The sequence below is a fragment of the Anguilla anguilla genome, chromosome 2 (assembly GCF_013347855.1).
Source record: "Anguilla anguilla isolate fAngAng1 chromosome 2, fAngAng1.pri, whole genome shotgun sequence".
Taxonomy (NCBI): Eukaryota; Metazoa; Chordata; class Actinopteri; order Anguilliformes; family Anguillidae; genus Anguilla; species Anguilla anguilla.
Window position 1 is genome coordinate 28,469,078 of NC_049202.1, and position 22,512 is coordinate 28,491,589.

Genomic DNA, 22,512 nt, shown 5'->3' on the forward strand with positions numbered 1-22,512 from the left:
GGACATTTGGTACATCAGCCAATAACGAGATTGGGTCTTAAAAATAGCCAGTTGCTGGCACAATATTCGGATACACATGCAAAATTGACATAAAGAATTGCACGTTTTAAAAATTGTGCCATCTTTGGTTTGTATAGAAGCTAGCGTGCTTGCTAACTGATAATTGCCAAAAAATGTATACTATTGCTATTACAGCTGTATAATCTTTCTGGGAAACTCATTCATATTTCTGAAATAACCCTACATAATGTTATTTCATGACTAGCGATGGGTATCATTTAAATTTTGATGATGCCCACTCTGAAATGATCATTTTAAAATGGCACAGTGCCTAAAGAATGTCTTTGTGTGAATCTTTTGGAGTAAAATACAACTAAACTTTAGACAGTTTTGCTTTTACCATTTTGACCGAATTTAGCATTAGCTAGCTTGTTGATGATACCTGCTGTTCGACATCAGACCAGGGAGTCATTGACATGCAAATTCAGTACAATCTACCAAACTATCAATTCAGTAAATTCGTCCCTTCAATTACTCAGACCAGACATTAAAATCGTGTAGCTTGTTACCTAAACTAGTAAACTGAGTGTAGCTTTTCACTATGTCGTATCTACACTAAAAAAACCCCAAAAAAGTTGGACAGTGTTTGCATGCAATATTATTGAGTCGATTGTGAGAAAATTATTAAGTTAAGACGTCACATAGCCTATTCTTAATTGCGTGCAACCACTCTCCATAATTTTATTAAGTAAATCCCACAAATCTTTTTAATAAATCCAACAATTTATGTTTACTTAATGATATTGCATGCATTACATTACATTACATTATAGGCATTTAGCAGACGCTCTTATCCAGAGCGACATACAACAAGTGCATAGGTTCATGATGTAGAGGTGCAAAAGAAACACCACGCAACCACGACCCAACATTTTTTTTTTGTGTAATAGTGTTCTCATGGGCTTTTAGGCTCTAATAGGATCTCTTGTTGGGCAGAGCTACTAGCTTAACCACATTTTCCTCTTCCTTGTGTGTATACTTTGACTATTTTGAAAAACAAGTAGAAATGTAGGCCTACCTCTATTAGCATAAAAGTAAATAGCTCAGTAGATCAGTATTATATCTGGAAAAAGTAAAATCCCAGCTTTAGATTGAAAACACCATTATCCATTAGATATTGAAAGTGAAATTCCCTGCCAGATTTATTGCACCACAAGTGCTCTGCCCCATATAAACTGCATTGGCAAAGTTTACTATCTTGTAAAATATAAGCCAAATTGTATATAAACCTATATTGGCATATATTGGCATCTTTAGACCAGTATCATTTCTGGATGAAATCACAGCTTTATGTTTACACCTTTAATCGAAAGATATTGAACGCAAAATTGTGCATTGCTGTAAATCATAACATAATAGTATACTTCACCAAATGATGGTTTAAGATGAAACATTAATATCACATTGAAAAATAACACAAAACATTCTGACACACTGTGGTACACACACTTACAAATGTAAATGATTACATATTTATGTGTTTCTGTACTCTACTGAATGTAAAAACAATTAAAGCCGCAAGCGGCGTTGGGAGGGGTCCAAGCATTGGCAGCATCGCGCCCCCTATGGAACGATTTTAAAATGGCTCTGTCCTCATGATCATATGCCTTCACCCAACATATCTACTGAATATCATGATGATCGTATGAAATATTGATGACTTATGGCCAATTTTGTGCTAAGAGACGCTGGCGGATGACTTAGTTGCGTTGCCATGGATGTGTCCTGGCCGCTTCCCGTAAAAATCTTTACTATGTTGTAACACTTAGATGGTCCGGCGTGTATGCACAGCTGCAGTGTTTCTGCGCCGCAACTAAAAAAGGCGTCACACTAGTGTTGTCACGATACCAAAATTTTGACTTTGATACCGATACCAGGTGTAGTATCACGATAATTGATACTGAAACAATACTGATTCAATACTCGGTACCAAACGATACTGAAATTACCTTAATGTCCACAAGGGATGACCTCATTTTCGAATTCACGGTTTATTAAAAACCCGGTTTATTAACAACCTTTAAGTTGAAGCCTGTTCAACATATCAATAAGCATAGGACATATTTACAAATTAGAACAGCTATTGCTACTGAAGTGAACTGAGTCTAAGCTTGCGCTGTATCAACCACGAAAAAATGCACAAGCGCAGGTCACCTCACTTGCCAACCTTAGTTGCTACTGCCATCTAGCGAAGATTCTGACAAATCATAACTTTTCATCCTCTCAATCGGTAATGCGGGAGACACATGTCCCTGGCTTTTACATTTGATGCAAAACTACCGAACGTCGGAAAATTCTAATACGGAACCGTTTCTTTTTTTTTTTTTTTTTTTTTTTAAGTACCGAAAAAGTGCTGAAGTGTCGGTGTACTGTGCAACACTACGTCAGACACATATACCAATCCATTGCTCAACTTAGCAGAGAATGCACATTTCAGAGCGCCTCAGAGACAGATAGGATAATAATACATATTTCATATAGCCTAATAAATACGACATTAAAAAAACGAAACGAAAAATCAACTGGACATTCCTGCTAGCATGTGTGCTGCGCGAAGAATACCTTATTATTTATTTAGACATTGGCAGACTACAGCATTTGCGTCTTTTGTTTATATTCAATAGTAATTGCAGCGAGAAACTGCAGCTGTAGACACAAGAAAGTTTGTTATATTATGGTAACAACGGAATGAGGCGGACTATAGGCTATATTTACCGTCATTGTTTTATTATACCAGCGTGTTTTCGCGCGTTTGCAGAGAAACTCAATTACTATCAATAAAAATGGTTTAGCTAATTCCCAGCGTAGCCTAATGACGGATGGAGATGGGACTAAAATAATTTTCAACCGTCCACCACATTTTTACAACGTTCCAACACTCTCGTCATCACTGTTCCATGGGTCACAAAAACTATTACACTAACGCTTACATTGCAGTGTGAAAAATCCACATTATATAATACCACTAACCTATTTAAAGACACCCAATTTCAAAAAGAACGTATATAACGAAAAGAACGTATATAACCGAAATATTTTGAGCAGTAATACTTACATAGCAACATGACATTTTATCTGTGTTTAGTAGCCTAGTATAGAGACAGAAAATCAATGACAAAGTCCTATCCGCTTCTGTTTTGCGTCAGAAAACGATGTCAGATAGGTCTATCAGCAAAGAAATGGCTTAGCTAAGCCCTGAAGTCCTCGGTAATAATAGTACTCTACAAGAAATTATGAAAATCGTTGACAACGTTTAGTTAGGTGAATCGTCTTTTATGCTACGCCACAATGCGCAAGTGAATGCGATAAGAAAATATTCCGTTGCGCTGACCACTCAGTCGCAAAAGGGACATCTCTACGCGTAAAACCAATGGTAAGATTGTATATTTATTCAATGTTTAGTCCCAGATATTGACTGTAGAATGACATGGCATAATTAAAGAAAAATTGTCTCGTTTATGTCGTTATTCAGTGAGCAGCGTTGTCACTGCTGTATTGGCATATTTTAGGGCTAATGTCGGGTTTATCTTGTTACTACGGAATATTGCATTACATTTTTATTACAGGCATTTGGCAGACGCTCTTATCCAGAGCGGCGTACAACAAATGTATAACCATAATCAGGAACAAGTGTGTCGAAAACCCTAGAGGGCAGTAGCCTACCGTTCCAAGTGCAGGGAACAACCGCATAGTCCAACTTGGACCCTGTAGGTTAAACTGATTAACACTAACACAAACAAGTACAGCAACAACGCAGTCTATGCCAAAGTACAAGCAATAGTTAAGACGAGTGCATTAATTAAGTCACCCACGAAACAGCTAACTAGTTACAACCCTAACCTTACTGTTAATTTAGAGATTACATTGAGAATACGATTTCTCTCAGCATAATGACGGATTTAAAGAGCAAACGAACTCACCCGTTATTGTCTTCAAATGGATCCATGTCAAAGAAAAGTAATGATTCATCCTCTCAAAGCTTTACCGTAGCGTATTATTTATTTAGACACTGACAGAGTACAGCATAAATTGCATATTTTGTGAATATTCAATGTTAGAAATTGCAGCGAGAAACAAGATAGTCTGTTATGTTATGGTAGCAACGGAACGAAGCGGACTATATATGTATTACCGTCATTGTTTCATTATACGAGCGTGTTTTCGCGCGTTTGCACAGAAACTCAGAACCTATCAATGAAATGGTTTAGCTATTTCTCAGCATAATGACAGCTTTAAAGACTTAACGAACTCACCCGATACTGTCTTCAAATGGATCCATGCCAAAGAAAAGTAATTATCCATCCTCTCAGAAAGCTTTTACTAAGAAACTTTGGGTAGCCTATCCTAGCATGCACGCTAGGTGGCACTGTCAGACCGTCTCCTCACTGCTAAAAACTAGACCTACGGTGTCGGATTACTTGCGTCGCCATGGTTGTCGCTTGCCGTAAAGAAGTTTACTCGATGTCGTAATCGTTTAGATTTGGAGCTCCAGCTTTTCCGCACCCCACCTAATGAAAAAGTCCAAATGGTGTGCAAACCATATGGCGGACATAGGTGCTCCCAATAGGAAAGTTGGAGAGCACATTCAGATGCATCAGTCGATGAAGTTTTGTGTTGATCTGACTTACGGTGTGGGAGTTATGGCCTTTTAAAGTATGACCCTCGTGTTATAGCGCCACCATCTGGCCAACATAGGTGATCTTTAGTGCCTGAGTAGTGGGGGGCCATAGGAACCCACCTGCCAAATTTGGTTGGTCTACAACTTATGGTTGCTGAGCCTCAGACATTTTAGCGGAGAAAACTGCCACGCCCCAACTAAAAAGTCTAAATGGCGGGCAAACAATATGGCGGACATAGGTGGGGCCAATGGCAAAGTTGTAGAGCACGTTCAGATACATATGTCGATGAAGTTTTGTGTTGATCTAACTTATGATGTGGGAGTTACGGCCTTGTACGCGTTACCCTTTGTTATAGCGCCACCATCTGGCTGACATACGTGATTTTTAGTGCCTGAGTAGTGGGAGGTCATAGGAACCCACCTGCCAAATTTGGTTCCTCTAGGACGTACGGTTGCTGAGCCTCAGACACTTTTAGCGGAGAAAAATAATAATAATAATAATAATCCTAACAGATACAATAGGGTTCCACCAGCTTCGCTGCTTGGACCCCTAATTATGCCTCAATGAGTGCTTGTATATTACTGTGTTATGTTACGATTGAATGCACAATGCTGTGCTGAAGGAACCATTCACGCAGATAAACTGGGCTCTCACTTTGTAACAAACTTCAAATTCATCATTCCATATACCATTGGAAAGCTTGTACATGATAAAATAGTTATCAAGCAAATCAGAACAAACTGAAAGGCGTCACAATTGTGTAAAAATGAAAGGTGGAGGGGAGTTTACACATGGCCATGTAAATCCCTCCCCCAGGCTTTATATTTGTATGTTTATTTCTCAAATGGATTGTTCAAGACAACAAATGACCACTGAATTTTGAAAGGGACAGTTTTATGTGTAAAACCAATGATTGTATATTTATTCCATATTTAGTAGCAGATATTGATAGTAGAATGGCATGGTGTAAAATTCCTTGTTTATTTCGCTCCTCAGTGAACAGCGTTTTCACCACTGTATTAGTATACCTTCGGGCTATTGCTGGATTTTCTCTTGTTGCTGTGACGGTATACAAAATTTTGGTGGTGAAAGAATATTTTTATGAACTCCCAGGCGGATGCTGTTGTTCGGTGTGTCATACTGGTGGGGTAGAGTTGCAGAAGAGATTACAGGGAAGGGGTTCCTTTTTAATGGACGATCTTCACGACAATGGTGGAACTTATAACTCCATTTGTAGCACTCCTGTAGTGTATCACTTACTAATAAAGCTAAAACACAGAGTTTGTTGATTTCACTCATAGTTTGGTTGCAGGAGCAATGCATGTCTGAGTTTAGCAATCTGGGCATGCCGGCTTGTGCAAAGGGGTTAACTGAATTCTTCTCAACCTAGTTTTTTTTTTTTTTTAACCATAGGTGGTCTAATACTTTTGGCCTGTACTGTACATCCTGAATGGACTCTATGTTCATGATAGATAATGTTTATAATTCAACAGTAATGGGGCTGGGCGATATACTGCAATGATATTTATCGAATGCAATAGTGTCCATCACCCCCAAGTGGTGTATTGCCATTCTTTTCATCTTTTTTTTTTTAATTAAACCTGATGCAGTAGTAAACATACAAACTTCAGGGGCTGCGTGAAATGCTTCCTGGGAAAAAAACATCACCACTGTTGTCTATTGGGTGTTGATAAGACAGCCAGTCAGCAGCAAGGCCCTCCAAGTGATTGACAAAAAACACATCACATGCTCACATGAAAACTGTATGGCAATCTGAATAAAGAAAAGATACATGAAAATCTAAGGAACTCTAAAATGCACCTATGGACTAGTAAATATATAGATATAATGTATCTAACTTCCCATTACTATTGTAATATTTACTGTGTAATTTAAGTTTATTACTAATAATTTGGAATTTAAAACTAGAAATACAAATGGTGTGTTTTGTTTTTCATTAAAGTAACCCAATGCACATCTAAATATATTCTTGTAATACTTGTGCTTTCTCCATCTCCTTCCTCCCTCACTCCATCCCCTTCTTCCCTCACTTCTCTTTGACTTTCACTGTTTTTTTCCTTCATGTACTTCCTGTCTTGCTCTGACCCTCTACCCTGTGATCCTCTTCTGATTCTTTCATTGCCTCACTCTCTTGTTACCCTGTTTGTCCATCTATATCCCCGCCCCAGGATGAGCTGAAGAAACTGTATTCTCAATTGGAGATACACAAGACCAAAAAGATGACTACCAACAATCCTCATTTGCAAAAGAAACGTATTTCTCGCAGGACTATAGGACTTTCAATCATGAAGCGCATAACACAGATCCCAGAATCTATGAGTCGCCAGTGCAGCTGTGAGAACAAGGAGAGATCACTGGTTGTGGGAAGAGGTGGTTACTCAGGGTCATTCAATAAGAATAAGGTTTTGGAGTCCAGTAGCATCAGGTTCAAGGAAGAATCAAAGCATCATGGGCTCTCAATTCACAAATCACAGAGCACTCATGACTATGTCAGAGATCATCAGTTCTACTCTAGAGACACTAAGGACCCCTTAGTGAGAAAGAGCCTGTCAAATAAGGCTTCTGTGAACTCTGACACAGAGTCTATGGATAATGTACCACTGGTGTACAAATCAGCCAGTGCACACAACCTTTCATCTGACAAAAAACTACAACTGGAGCCAAACAAGTTACAAAAGTCACTGAGTGTAATGACAAAAAATAATATGTCCACTTCTCTGCATCCCAACAAGACGAGCAGTCTTGAATACAACTCAGAACATAGCAGAGAAAACCTATGGGAAAGAGATCATTCAGAATATAATGCCACAATCAGGACACAAACTACAAATGCCCTTCTGTCTGGTTCATTTGATAAAGAATGTCACCTCCCTGAAAACAAGAGTCAGAAGCATGTAACTTATGCTCTGTCTCAAGACAGTCACCAAGGCACTGCAGAAAAGGTACAATCACCTAGCAGCCAGCAAAGTCTAATTTCTCCTTGGAACACTTTTCCACATGATCCTCCAAGAGATAATGCTACTCTGTCAAGAAAGGAAATGCAGATGAATGAGAGTAAAAAAGCTCCACCCAGAACTGGGAATGAGGAATCGGACTCTGACTCTGAATCTAAGCCTAAGATTCCTGTGTCCTCCAGTGCACCAGGTTCTCCCCTCACAGCCCACATAAGACAGAAAGATCATCGGGTCTCATCCTGTTATGGCCCCCCTTGTAGCTTTAGCCTCTCTGTAAAAGGCTTAGTGAGGTTTGGGAAAGCCAGTGAAAAGAATAAGAACAAAAATGCTTCAGATCATAAGGAGGTCTCCCCTAAGTCATTGAAGACAGTCCCCAAGATTAAGACTGTTCCAGTGATGAGTGACAATAAAGAGAAAGCCCCCATTGTAATTCCAAGTAAATCACCTCCACAGCAAAGAAGTGTTAAAAATGATAGCCGCTGGGAAGTGGAGGGAACTAAACCCTGTCTTGTTAAGCAGGCTGCAATTAGAGTGTCCTCCAATGAGTCCCAGGAGGCAGACACAAAAAAACAGAAGAGTCTGCCTGGGGGTAGTTGCATCTGTCCGCAGGAGAAACTAGAATCCGAGAAAATAAAAAGCCCACATTTTGCAGTAGCTCATACTTCTAAAAATAGTCATGATCAGAATGCACCTGCTCAAATGAGCATCAATACAGAGGTATGTCCTAAGCCATTCCAACACAAAACACAGAGACAGCAGAGCAGCATACCAGACATCTATCCCTGTAGTGTGAAAGAAAGCAATGTCTCCTCTGTCAAGAAGGACACTGTAAGATCTGCCTCAGTAGGGATTAAAGATATAGTGGCAATACTTAGGCAAAGGAGTACACATGCAAACATATGTCCTTGGGATGTGCAGGACCGAGAGATAACCACAAAGAGACAGGCTAGTGACTGCACAAATATGTGTCCCTGGGAATCAGAGGAGCCAAAAAAATCAATAAGCTGTCAGCAGAGTGTTTATGCAGACATATGTCCATGGGAAATGCAAGAACAAACTCCGGACAATCAGGACAATAAGGACAAAAAGGATAAAAACATACATGCCACAGTAATGATGACCACTAAAAAATTAAAGGAAAGAGATCCTCCATTTCAAAATGCTGTCAAGACAGAAGTATGTCCCTGGGATGTTCCTGATCCATGTAAGCAGACACCACAAAGACAACAGAGCATTGTAGCAGATGTCTGTCCCTGGGATGTTCCTGATCCATGTAAGCAGACACCACAAAGACAACAGAGCATTGTAGCAGATGTCTGTCCCTGGGATGTTCCTGATCCATGTAAGCAGACACCACAAAGAAAACAGAGCATTGTAGCAGATGTCTGTCCCTGGGATGTGCCTGATCCATGTAAGCAGGCACCACAAAGAAAACAGAGCATTGTAGCAGATGTCTGTCCCTGGGATGCTCCTGATCCATGCAAGCAGATGCCACAAAGACAACAGGGTGTTATGGCAGATGTCTGCTGCTGGGATGTTGAGGATCAAGATAAGACAAAAAGACAGGAGAGTTCACATACCAATATATTTTCCTCTAATTTCAAAGGACACAATAAACCACCAATATCCCAAGACAGTGACCTTGCAAGTATCTGTCCTTGGGAAACACAAGATTATTCTTTAAGCAAGGAGGACCAGTGGAGAGCTGAATGCAACTTAAAGCCCACTATTACAGCTGCTACCAAAATACATTTGGATAGGCAAATGCCAAGTGTTAAGTCAGAACAGTACACCTTAGAAGTCCTTGAATCATCCCAACCTGCACCAAAAATATGTTTGGACAGTATAGCTGATGTCTGTCCCTGGGATTTGGAGGAACCAAGGGAGCAAACAAAAAGGCAGAAGAGTCTACATACTGACATCTGCCCTTGGGAAACACAAGGCATTCCTAGTGAGAGCAGCCAAAAAGAAGTGATGTCCTCTAAACACACTCTCTTAACATCCCTTAAAAAGTCTGGTGACCAAATTTTGCCAATTGATACAAGTATGAAGGCAGAGGTATGTCCCTGGGACATTCCTAAGTCAAGCCAACTGACATCAATTCAACAGCACGGCACCATAGGAGAGGTTTGTCCCTGGGATGTGGAAGAAAATAACCTCTGCCAAGAAAAACAGAGTACTGTTAGGTCCTCATTAGAGAGTGTGAATGAAGCAGAGAAAACAAAACATCACCTAAAGAGTGGACATGAAGACATCTGCCCTTGGGAGTTAGAGGAAACAGAGACTACAAAAGGACAAGAGAGTGTTATATCAAAGCAATCAAGAATCAACACAGACATGTGTCAACCTCAAGCACTTCCAAACATGGTTAACATTTGTCCTTGGGACACAGAGGATATAAAACCCTGTCTTGTTAAGCAGGCATCTATCAGGTTATCCTCTGATGAGCCATTAGAGGCAACAAGTAATAAACTTGTGCTTGCTTTTGCTGAAATACAGGAAATTGAGGAGCCCATAAGCCATGACTATGTTCGTGCTGATATCTGTCCTTGGGAAACTGAGGAGACAAAAGAAAAGATGGAGAAACAGGAACATATCTTTGCCAACATTTGTCCATGGGAAGCTCAGTCACCTGAAAAGATAGAGGCAGAACGCAGTACTCATGCTGAAGTTTGTCCATGGGAAAGAAAAGAGCAGGAAAAGGCAAAAGAACAAGAGCGAGTCAATGCTGATGTCTGTCCATGGGAAACTGAGGAAGTTAGGTCTGAGCCGGTGGCTCCACTAACTACAAAACAGTCTAGTGACAGAGAAATGACAGGTGGGACAACTAACCAGTGGGAAATCGATCAAAGGGAGATGGATAAACAAAGTAAGACTACAGGAGATGAAACAGGTGCCAAGGCTCCTGAACCCTCAAAGAGAGAAAGGAATTCAAATCAACCAATAGTCAGCCCCTCACAGAAGATTGATGGAGATAAATCCAGTCTGACTTTGTCTTGTAATGATGCAGTGTGCTCCTGGGAGATGCAAGAGGTCAAACCACCATTGCTTCATAAGGAAGATAGCAATTCAGACATCCCTCCCTGGGAATGTGAAGATACAGTTGATGACAATGATGCAGAGAGTGCTGCAGAGGCATTTTTCTTCCCTGCTGACTTATGAGCCACAAACTAGGAACACTCTAGCATACATTAAATCTGATCCATGTGTTTGAAAGACACATGTCTTTGCCTCTACGAAATCAGGAGTTTACTGGGATGATCAGAATGACTATGGTGTTCCTAAATCTGCTGAAAGGCAGTACACCACTGGGCCACAGTCTGCCAGACTGCTTTGCCAACAGGTGTTTCCCTTTCCTTGATTGAAAGTCGTCTTGAAGCTGTCCCCTTTCTTCATCCTGCCCAATCCCTTACTACATCCTAAAATGTCAATTTTATGATTTGTAAGAGAAAACATGAAACAAAATGAAGATTAAGGCTAAATATCGTAAATGACTTCTGTAGCTAATGACCTTCTTCAAAGCAAATCACTTCTCTGTGTTGTATTTCAGGATTCATTTGTAAGGTTCATTTGATTCTATGATGAAGGACTTTGCAACCCTGGTTTTAGAATTAAATGATGAGTTAAAGCAGTGGATTACAAAATTAACCCACCTTATCTGGTTCCTTGAGTCTGAAGTTGATTTTATGGGTAAAATTAAAACCAGCTTACCTTTGCAGCCCTGCAGAACCCGAGGTCCTCTGCTGCAGAAAATCTGTTTCTACAAACATCTACTAAGTTCCAGTGGACAAAATAAGGACAGAAAAACATAAAGGACTTTCAGGGGGTGATATCTACTGTTGCCATCTGAGGAACCTGAACCTTGCATCTGGTCCTTGTGCTTCTTGTTGTTTAGTGTTTGACGTTATTTTTACATTTTCATCCCTGCCTTTTTGGAATATTCAGCTGTGTTTTGGTTTCTGAACTTAGGACTATTTTGGGAGGGACAGGCTGTGGTTTCATATTTTCCTTCATTCATTTCTTTTGTGACTGAACCTGTGTGCAACATTTATTGTTTAAGGTAGTTGACCTTCGTCTTTACATCGTCTTTAGAGACCTTGTATTTTGTTGTAAAATAATAAATTTCTTAATTCCAGTCTGATTGTGAGTTGTAAATTTTGATAAAGGTTGCTCTGCCTATCAGTAAATTTGTTGATTTAATTGAAAACGAATATATTAAATAATATTTACCAAATTAAAATAAAATACATGTATTTTATATGTTGAACAAGTGATAAGTTTTAACTGATTTGTTCAGTATTCAGACTGCTGGATGTTAAACAACTGTTAGCCATTAGTGCTGTTGGATTCAGAATATTTTACACAATCCTCGCTGAGCCAGCAGTCCCAAAACACTGTGACAATTGGTTAAATGGTGTAGGAGTTTGAAAATTCAAAATGGCAGACATAAATAAGTTACAGAAAGCAGTGTCTCAAGAGCTGTAGCCCTAATTGTTAGAGTGATAGTTATAATCATTTTTCAATCGTGATGCCCATATGCCCCTACATTTCTGAAATTTGGAAATGCTAATTCAAAGTTACTATCTGATGATATATATCAAGTTCCATAGGTATCTGACTTTGCATTCAGTTATGGCTCAATATGTCATTTATGTGCCACACCCTACAATTAGCATATAGCAGCTAAATGATAATGAGTACCAAACATCTTTCATCTAAGTCAAGGGAGTCCCTAGATCCTTTTTGTCAAATCTGGAGGTGACTATATAAATGGTCTAGGTCGGAGGAGATTGCAAAAATAGGTTTTTGAGAAAATTTTAAATGGCAGACAGAAAACAGATACAGAAAGTTAATGCAGATGTATTCAGGATAACCCAATTTTTTTTTCTCAGTCCAATATTTCAAGAGTTATAATAGTAAAAAAAGGGTTGCTGTAGCATCCCCTGTAGGTCAGTCATCAAAACTTTAAAGGCTGGGAGGAGGGCAATACTTGCACATAGGTGCCAACATTCAAGAGGATATGGCACAAACAAGAGTGTAAAATGGCTGCTGAAATTTCATAGGCTGATGGCAGCCATATTTTTTTAAATCTATCAACCTGACCTTGCAGATTTTGGTACAACCTTAGGCCAAGACAGAGCATACCAATTTGACTATGAACAGTCAAACCATTATGGAGTTATAAGTGGTGCCCCCTATAGACCACTATTTCTGAAATGTTGAAGGCCAATTCAAAGTGAGTATCTGATGACACGTGACAAGTTTTGCATTCATGAGTTATGATTCAATATGTAAAATATTTGCCATGCCCTAAAATTTATTGGCCTATAGCAGCCAAAAAATAAGGGGTACCAAAAATCAATCACTCTTTATTTATATAGAACCTTTCAAAACAAAGTTACAATGTCTTCACAAGATAGAATAAAATAACAATGCACAAAGTAGACAGAAACAAGAATTAATAAATAACAATATGAATAACAACAGGAGATGAAAGAATTAAATAACCAGTTAATCAAAGTTAATCAAAATATTACTTCACATAAATATTAAAAAGAATACAAGTAGTGATAATGATTAAAAGCTATAAAATATTTCAGATTCACTGTGAAGTCAAATAAAAATTTTACCACACAAGTTCAGTAAAAGCAAGCCTAAAAATATCACCGCAAACAGTAATTAAAGGGGTCCAAGCAGAATGCAGTAATTATGCATTTTTAAGCTGTAAGGACCCATACTGGATGAATGGTACAAACATTTTCAGTGTCCTTCAAAAAATTGGATGTACCTAGCTTCTATCAACAAACGCACAAGATTCATAAGGATCAGCCATTGCTAAGAATTTCACACGCCCACTGAAAACTGATTGGCAGATGGCAGCCATATTTTTTCCAGATATTACTTTATGATTGTCCATCCATTGGGAGACTGACACAAAGACATAGCCTTCAAAGTTTCAACTTGAGTAGTCAACCAATTGAGGAGTTAGAGGCATTTTTATGGTTTTTTTTTTTTTTTTGTTTTTTGTTTTTTTTAAATGTATGCCACCGCTTGGCAAAAAGCCAATAAAGGAGTAGTAGTGATGTAAATTATATGATTTTCTATTTACCACAGCCAAAGATTTTCATGGTAGTACTAAGTCAGGAGGTCAACATACCCACCAAGTTTCATGATCATTGGTCATTAGTAAGGCTGTCAACTGACTACTGATTGGTTGATGGCGGCCATGTTTTTTAAGACCTTTTGATCTTTGGACATACTGTTGGAGGACTGCACAGAGATGTACAACACCAGTTTCAACTTGATCAAACTGTTGAGGAGCTATAGGTATTTCAAATTATTTGCTTGTTATAGCAAGCGTGCTAGGCATGGGGGCACCAAAATTTTCATGTATCCACAGAATCAAGTTCTGCACTTATATACCAAATTTGGTGAGGGACATAGTGGACATGGACATAGTGTTCATGAGTTACAGCTGTGAAAATGGCCACACCCATAAAAATTGATTGATATGTCATTGGAAAATGCTTTGCAGCATCAAAAAAAAAGATCTTCATAATGTCTGTATGGAATTTACCATTTGCTCATTTCCATTTATGTGCCCTCGTTCTACTAACAGAACTCAACCTGAAAAATCTCTTGTAGATCCCCTTTATGAATTTAAAAGCCACAATCAAATCACCCCTGGGTCGCCTTTTACTAAGCTTGAAGAGTTTAAGCATCTTAAGTCTTTCCTCATAGCTTTTATCTTTCATTTCAGGAATCAACTTGGTTGCTGCTCTTTGAACTGTTTCCAGAGCCTCTATATCTTTCTTGTAGTACGGTCCCCAGAACTGCAAACAATACTAGTGGTCTAACAAATGTATCGTATAAGATATGTATAACGTCCTTGGATTTATACTCAGTACTTTTGGCTATATATCCCAGCATCCTGTTGGCCTTTTTTACTGCTACAGCACAGTGCCTAAAACCTTTCCAGTTTTGTTCCTCCCATAAAGTCATCCTACCTAATGTTTTTATTTCCCACATGCAGAACTTTACATTTGGCTTTATTAAATTTCATTTGCCAGGTTTCTGACCACTTTTGGATTTTATTTAAGTCTTGGATTACTTTAGTAGATTCTAAATTATTAGGCCTCCCAGTTTTGTATCATCTGCAAATTTTACTAATGTACTTTCTATGTCCTTGTCAAAGTCATTGATATAAATGAGGAAGAGCAGTGGTCCCAGCACCGATCCTTTTAGAAATCTAAGTATATAATATCATAAGCCTTGTTATAATCAAAACACTTGGTAGCTTCTTCAAAGAATACCAGAAGGTTTGCCAGGTATGACCTTCCCTTACAAAAACTATGCTGGCTATGCCTTAGGATGTTGCTATTTTCAAGAAATACTTTCAACTTGACTCTAATGATAGATTCCAGTATTTCACGTGATGCAAGTTAAACTGACAGGCCTCTAGTTTCCTGGATCAGTACAGTCCCCTTTCTTATAGATTGGTATTATATTACCTTGCTTCCAGTCCTCAGTTATTTCTCCAGTTTCTAAGGACTGTCTAAATATACCTGCCAGTAGTTTAAAAATGATCTCAGCTAACTCTTTGAGAACTCTTCGGTATATAACATCAGGGCCTGCTGCCTTATTTGTCTTTAGTTTAAGTAATTAATGTAGTACTTCTTTATCCTCTATTTCAATATTTGATAAGACATTCTGAGTACTGAATATGCCTTCCAGTCTATTAGTAACACCTTCTCTGGTAAAACTCTCTACAAATTAACTATTTCCTATGCTCCTTCTTCATTCTTGATGCACCTGATCAACTTTGACTTTCCTTTTCCTACTACAGTATTGAAAGAAACGTTTAGGATTACTTTTTGCATCTTGGGCAATCTGCCTTTCAAAGAGTCTCTTGGCTTCCTGTAGTTCTTTTTTAACCTTAGCACCCATATTACAATATTCAGCCTTACTACTCTCAGTGCTGTCATATATCTTATACAGTTTTTTTTCTCTAACTCTCCTGTATGGCTTAGTTCATCCACTGGGGAGAGCGCTTCAACTTACTTTTCCTTACCTTTGGAATAAATTTACCCTGCACCTCAATAATAACCCTTTTGAACCTGCCAGGAAGGTTCAGAAGTTTCACCCAATCAATATTACTTAAATTCTTGCATCTTGTTGAAATTGGCTTGTCTAAAATAAAAACTTCCAGCCATAGAGGAGGCTTTGTTAATTTGCCATAATACATCAAATCTAACTGCAGAATCGTTTCTCGACCCAAGTGGCTCAATTACCTCTATGCTATAAATTCTGTCCGGATCATTACATAGCACCAACTCCAGAATTGATTCCCCTCTTGTAGGCTGATTGACATACTGTGCCAAAAAAGGTTATTTATAACATCGAAAATTCTTCCTCTCTTTTTCCTTGTCCTGTCATCATATCCCAATTAATAGCAGGGTAATTAAAGTCACCCATAATAATAGTACCCTGAGCTTTATCCAAATATCCTCACTAGGCATAAGCTGGTAAATTTCTGGAATTTTCTGCACATTAAAATTTTCTTTTGCATAGAGCTACACCCACACCTCTCTTACTGGATCTATCCTTCATAATAAGTTTGTACCCTTCTATATTATATTTATCCCCATCCTCCTCCCCAAGCCATGTCTTTGTAATCCCAGCTATGTCACAGTCCCCACTATTTATAGCAGCCTCAAGTTCCGAAAATATATTTTTTATACTTCTAGCGTTTAAACAAAGACATTTCAGATTATTACTTCTACACATCCTCTTCCGTTCCCACACCCCCCGCTGTCCCAAGCCATCCTTTCTACAAATTTGCTTTAAAAAGACTTGATTGATGTTCACACTATTATAGGAAGCCCTGACAGCCTCCATCGTGGCAGTCTGCACTTCCCTACCCTTTTCACTTTCCGACCTCCCTGCCCCCCAAGTCCCTTGTTTAAATAATCCTGTGTTACCCTAAGCATACGCTGACCCAGTGCAGCAGTATTCCTCCAGTTCAGGTGCAGCCTGTCACGCTTGTACAGGTCACCCCTGTCGCAGAAGTAGTCCTGTACACCTCTTTCCTACACCAGGTTTGTTGCCACATGTTAAACCTCAAAAAAAAACTTTGCTTCCCTCTACTATTGCAAGTTGAAGGTTCCCTGGTACAACTGATAACATTATTGACGTGGTTGTTACCAATCAGGTCAGTGAAATACTGTTCTTGACTGCCTCATTAAAACTGCCCATTAGCACTTTTAATGAGTCCAAATGAATCACAAGTTGTCCACCTACACTCCTGACGACACACCCTCTTTAAGGTATGCATGTTTTCATTTCACTAAGACAAAGAAGGTTTTGAGGTTCTTCTCAGCTTCTCTGCACTTTGGTCCAATATCAAGGAACAGATAGTATTAAAATTATTTACTGCAGTATCAACATCCAGATTTGATCCCATCAAAAGTCCCCATCCAACGGTGGCCATTGGAGGTGTGAATGTATGTGTCTGTGTGTGAGTGTGGGTCTGCATGTGTGTATGAGGATGTGTGGGTCAGAGAAGGTGTGTCAGTGTGTGTCTAGATAAAAGGAAGAAGTTTGTAGCAGTAATTTGGGAGTGGGCATCTGCGTCCTGCAAAAAGGTCTGGCATTCTACAATTCATTTCTGGTTCTTTTGGAATATTCTGCTGACTTTTATTTTTTACATTTTGGATTACTTTGGCACAAATAAACTGTGGTTTGGTATCTGCTTTCATTCATTTCTTGCATGACTGTCCATGTCTGTAACCTTTTTTTTAAGGTAGTTGAACCTCATCTATAGATTAAACGTGAATATTTGTTGTAACTTAATAAATTTCTTAATTTTCATCTGGTTGTAAGTTGTACATTTTGATAAAGGATGATCCAACAGTTTGCTCTACCTATCAATGAATTTGGCTTCAAACAAGGGTGTATTATATATATATTCACATCACAAAAACATCTTATGGGTTAGAGAGGTGAATAATTTTGATTGCAACTGTATATATAGCTACATAGCTCAGGAGGTAAAACCGATTGTCTGGCAGTCGGAGGGTTGCCGGTTCAAACCCCGCCCTGGGCGTGTCGAAGTGTCCTTGAGCAAGACACCTAACCCCTAACTCCTAACTGCTCTGGCGAATGAGAGGCATCAATTGTAAAGCGCTTTGGATAAAAGCGCTATATAAATGCAGTCCATTTACCATATATATATATTAGTGTTGTAGTACTCGAGACCATATTTTGATGGTCTCGGTCTCGTCTCAGTCTCGACTGCATTTTTATTTAGTCTTGTTTTGGTCTAGGAGAGAGAGGACTCGGAATTTTAGGTCAAGACCGGCCGAGACCACAACTACAGTGAAACAGCATTACCTGTCTAGGCTTTATTTTAGTCAATTTTTTTCCGTGATTGGATGTAAAACTTCCCTCTTCAGTTGCAACCAATAACTTGGCTTATTTTAAGTACCGCAGGCACCCGCCCCTCCTCCCTGCACACAGGAGTGTTACCATCCAAGGACGTGCACAAGGCCGGGCTAAAGTTGCCCGAGCAACAGCCCATTTGCCCTCTTTGGCTGAGCTGCCCCTCTGGAGGAAAAATTTTTTTTTTTTTTTTTTTTGCTGTTGTGGTTGTGTCATACCAATTTTTATCTGGGCTGCAAAAATGGTCCAGGTGACGCAATGACATTCTAAAACAGCTGTTATATCCATTGTGATGTAGTTAACATTTCGTTACAGCATCCGTTTCTGTCGCGATAAAGATTCAAAGACAACTCAATTCAAAGGCAATTTCTCTCATTTAACAAGTTATTTTCCAACCTGAAATGCAATCGTATTAGTAAACGGCTACACATGTGATCTAACTTACAAGTAGTTGGCTACCTCCCTGGATATGAAGTAAATGTTTTTACCAATAAATAATAATAATAAATGCAATTTTATCCACGGAAATAGCTATGCAAAAAAGGCTAAATAAATGTGGTGGTTGCGGTCACCGTCGTAGACGTCAGAAGGAAATGTCACTGACTTGAAAAAAAAGTTGTCTCTCTCTCTCTCTTTTCCAGCAGAATAAACACCCCGAAATGAAGCACAACATTACCTGCTGACCGTACATAAGATCGCTGTGAGGTTGCTTTCCACAGAGGATTTCAGCTGCATACTCCTGTATTACTGAAAATGCTGTAGAGGTGTCTAGCTATAAGTGCATACCGGCCTATGAGTGCTGTGTGCGTTGTGTTGATGGTAGCGTAGCGCTAGAAGCTAGCTAATTGTTAAATAGTCTACTTAGCTACACCACTATATCAATACATATTAGGCTATATGTATTGATATAGTGGTGTAGATTTTGGGGGAGACGCAGGAGATATGTCCCCCTCAATATTTAGAACATGTGCATTTGTTGTCGTCCCCCCAATAAAAAATATGAAAGAAGCATTTTTCAATGGCCCACGAGGTCATTTATCAATATCACATAACATTTCCAAAACCATATTTGATTTGAACCCTCTGAAGACGAGCGTATCGCCATCTTCTGGACGAGCTCAGTTTTAATGCTAGAGTGAAGATGTGGGTATCATATGAAACTAGAGGCCTAGAGGAATCTGGACATACCAGCCATTTCATGCTAAGTTACTGGGAAAGTGAAATTGCGCTCCAAAGTCGCGACATTTTGACGAGGAAAAAAATCGGTAGGCTGCAATTTGAATATCGTCATTTATATTGCAAATTCCCTAATTGCCGTTTCCACCCTCTTCCCCACGCTGCCGGCGGGGCTCTTGCCCCAACCCTCGAGAGTGCTTCGAGAGTCGTCTGGTCTCCCCCACCTCTGCGGTCCAGCCCCTCCCTCGTCATTGCCTCCACCCTGCCCACATCTGCCGCAACCTGCTGTTCCCCATCACCGCCACCCGGCCCCACCCATCATCTGAGCCACATCACATATCATATCTTGTGCATAAACTGGCTGACATGCTGGTCACCAGTCGGCACCCTGAGCCGACCAGAGGAGGATGGGTTTCCCCCTTGAGCCTGGTTCCTTCCAAGGTTTCTCCCCATCTGCCACAGGGAGTTTTTCCTTGCCACTGTTGCCTTAGGCTTGCTCCTGTGGGGGTTTAGGCTAGGGTTGTCTGTAAAGCGTATTGTGACAACTGTTGTAAAATACGCTATACAAATAAAATTTGATTGATTGATTGATATACTGAACCACAGAATCACGATAAAGTCACAATTTGGGTCTACAAATATGCAGCACAAAAACAAGCATGCATACAGATCCCTGTGTCATTATACTCTGGCCCCCAACATAAAATACATTTTTCAAAGTGGCCTGCCAATAAAGTTGAGTATCCTGTTATACATTATGATTAAGAATGCTCTTTTGATGTGTTTGATGTTCATATTACCAACAATCATATAGATTCTTCCTCCCTGTATTTCAGGTTCTTGGAGTACAAGGCAGGGCAACGGACAGCTGATGTCACACAGCCAACTGAAAAAAATTCTCAATTCGACATTCCAGTGAATTTCCTGAAAGCATCCTATTACGTGAGAAAATCGACCTTTTCTATAGTCTCTCTATGATCTACACATTCATGACTGCTTCGAAACCCTGTAAACATGTATTACTCACCTCATCTTCCAAAACTGTACCTTCATCACTTTCAAGTTTTAATCCCAAAGTGTGAAATTAGAAAACAGCAATACCTCAAATATCACCAATTAAAATATATTATTCAATCCAAAATTAACATTAACATTAATTAAAATGAACTAACAATGAACTACAACCCCAAATGAACTACTGCTCTAATGGAAGAAACTAAGGAAATAAATCTAAAAAAACTGCTGTCCAAGCTATATAAACTACTTCTAAACATAGACACAACAATATCCCTCCCAACAAAAAAATGACAGATTGAGGTCTCCCAATGTTGACTTTTGGACACGGATCTGTAAAACCACATTCTCAATGTCTAACAACACTAACATACAACTCACCCAGAATAAGGTCACCCACAGATCACATATCACTAAGTGTAAACTGCCACCTGGGTTTGCAACTCGACTCAACAATTCTGGAAACAGGTTATGAGTGAAATATTGATTTAAACTGCAGTATTCCACTACTCCAATCTCTGTCTGCTTGGAGTCCTATTCACCCTTAACCCACCGATTCAGAATTCTAAACTCATACTCATTGTGCCATCGCCAAAAAAAAAGATTCTTCTAAACTGGAAAAATAAAAACAATCGAATTGTAACCTAACGGATGAACCGTCTGATAGTATACATATCAATGGAAAGAATGACAGCCTCTATACAGAGTCAAATGTGTCACTATAAAGAAACCTGGGCCCCATTCATCAGTTCGCTAAATCTAACAACAAATATGCCTACTGGCTAATGACACCAAAGACTTACCCCACAACATACAAATGCACAGGCAAAAACATGTTGCTTGCCCACACTAAAACAAAACACACCCCTACCCCAAATCACTTAAAAAATCACTGTGCCAGTCTGAATTGGAATCCCAATTTTCTGTCCTTCAAAAGCCTGAGTGCACAGTGAGTCATATCAGTTCAACATTGTGTGGCTAGCAGCCCTTCAACTTTGTGTCCTCTGGGCTTTGAAAAGTGACTGCAATATTAGGAATGCATGTGCAACTTCTCAGACATCTCATATTGTCATATTGTCATGTGTAATTAAGAGGCAATTAATGGAATACATATACTGATACATGATATGAGAAAAAATTTACAAAGAATAAAGAGCAGTGACTGCATCTCACTCTGCAAAGAGCCTAGGGTGGTCAAGGAGCGCATCAAGGCAACATCACGATCCATACTCCGCCCAGCTACTTGTCCAGGCTGTGGTAATCTCCCGTCTAGATTACTGCAGCTCTGTCCTAGCAAACCTGCCAGCCTGTGCCACACAGCCACTACAACTGATTCAGAACGTTGCTGCCTGACTTGTCTTCAACCTTTCTAAGTTCTCACATGTCAATCCCCTGCTGAGATCACTCCACTGTCTACCAGTCACTGCCAGGGCCAGGTTAAAAGTCCAGACCCTGGCTTACACTACAGCCAACAGGACAGTCCCCACCTACATACAGGACATGATTCAACCCTACACGCCAGCTCAACCACTCTGCTCAGCTGCAGCAAGGTGACTTGTACTCCCTACTATCTGGGTGAATGGGTCTCGCTCATCCCAACCACGGAGCTTCTCCACCCTAGCTCCCCAGTGGTGGAAGAATTCCCCAATCCTCTATGAACCATTCGGTCATTGCATACAGTTCAGGCCAACTTGAGGTACAACTAGGCTAAAGACATTCAAACTCAGTTTTTCACAACTCTGCACAATTTCATGTTACTATACATTTATTTTGGCTAGTCAATTAGGGCTTCTACTTTGTTCACATCAGAGGTAATTTTAGAACAATCGATTAGAGACAGATTTATTTTAGCTCTTTTGGTTCAAAAGTTTACATGGACCAAATTGACTGTCTCTTTAAACAGTCTGGAAGATTGCAGAAATTGATGTAATTACTTCTTAGAAGCTTCTTATTGGCCAATTGGCATAATTAGGAGTTAATTGGGAGTTAATTGGCACCTGTGGCTGTATTTAAGGGCCTAACTTTAGAGCCATTGCCTTTTTGCCCTTGATACCATGGGAAAATCCAAGCAACTCAGCTAAGACCTTAGAAAAATAATTGTGGACCGCCACAAGTCCGGTTCCACCTTAGGAGTAATTTCCAAACAACTGAAGGTACCACGAGCATCTGTACAAACAATTGTATGCAAATATAAAAATTGTGGGACCACACAGACACTGCATTCACCA

At 39.5% G+C, this 22,512-nt stretch overlaps 1 protein-coding gene across 1 annotated transcript in view; it reads left to right on the forward strand.

The window, feature by feature from the left end:
* The window catches only part of si:ch211-156l18.8 (probable G-protein coupled receptor 158), a 173,323-nt gene extending 161,833 nt beyond the window's left edge, over window positions 1–11,490 (forward strand). The window contains exon 12 of the mRNA XM_035407194.1: window positions 6,869–11,490. Within this exon, the coding sequence (XP_035263085.1) occupies window positions 6,869–10,816 (3,948 nt within the window). The 3' untranslated portion in view covers window positions 10,817–11,490. The remainder of the gene's footprint in view (window positions 1–6,868) is intronic.
* The last annotated feature ends 11,022 nt before the right edge of the window (window positions 11,491–22,512 follow it).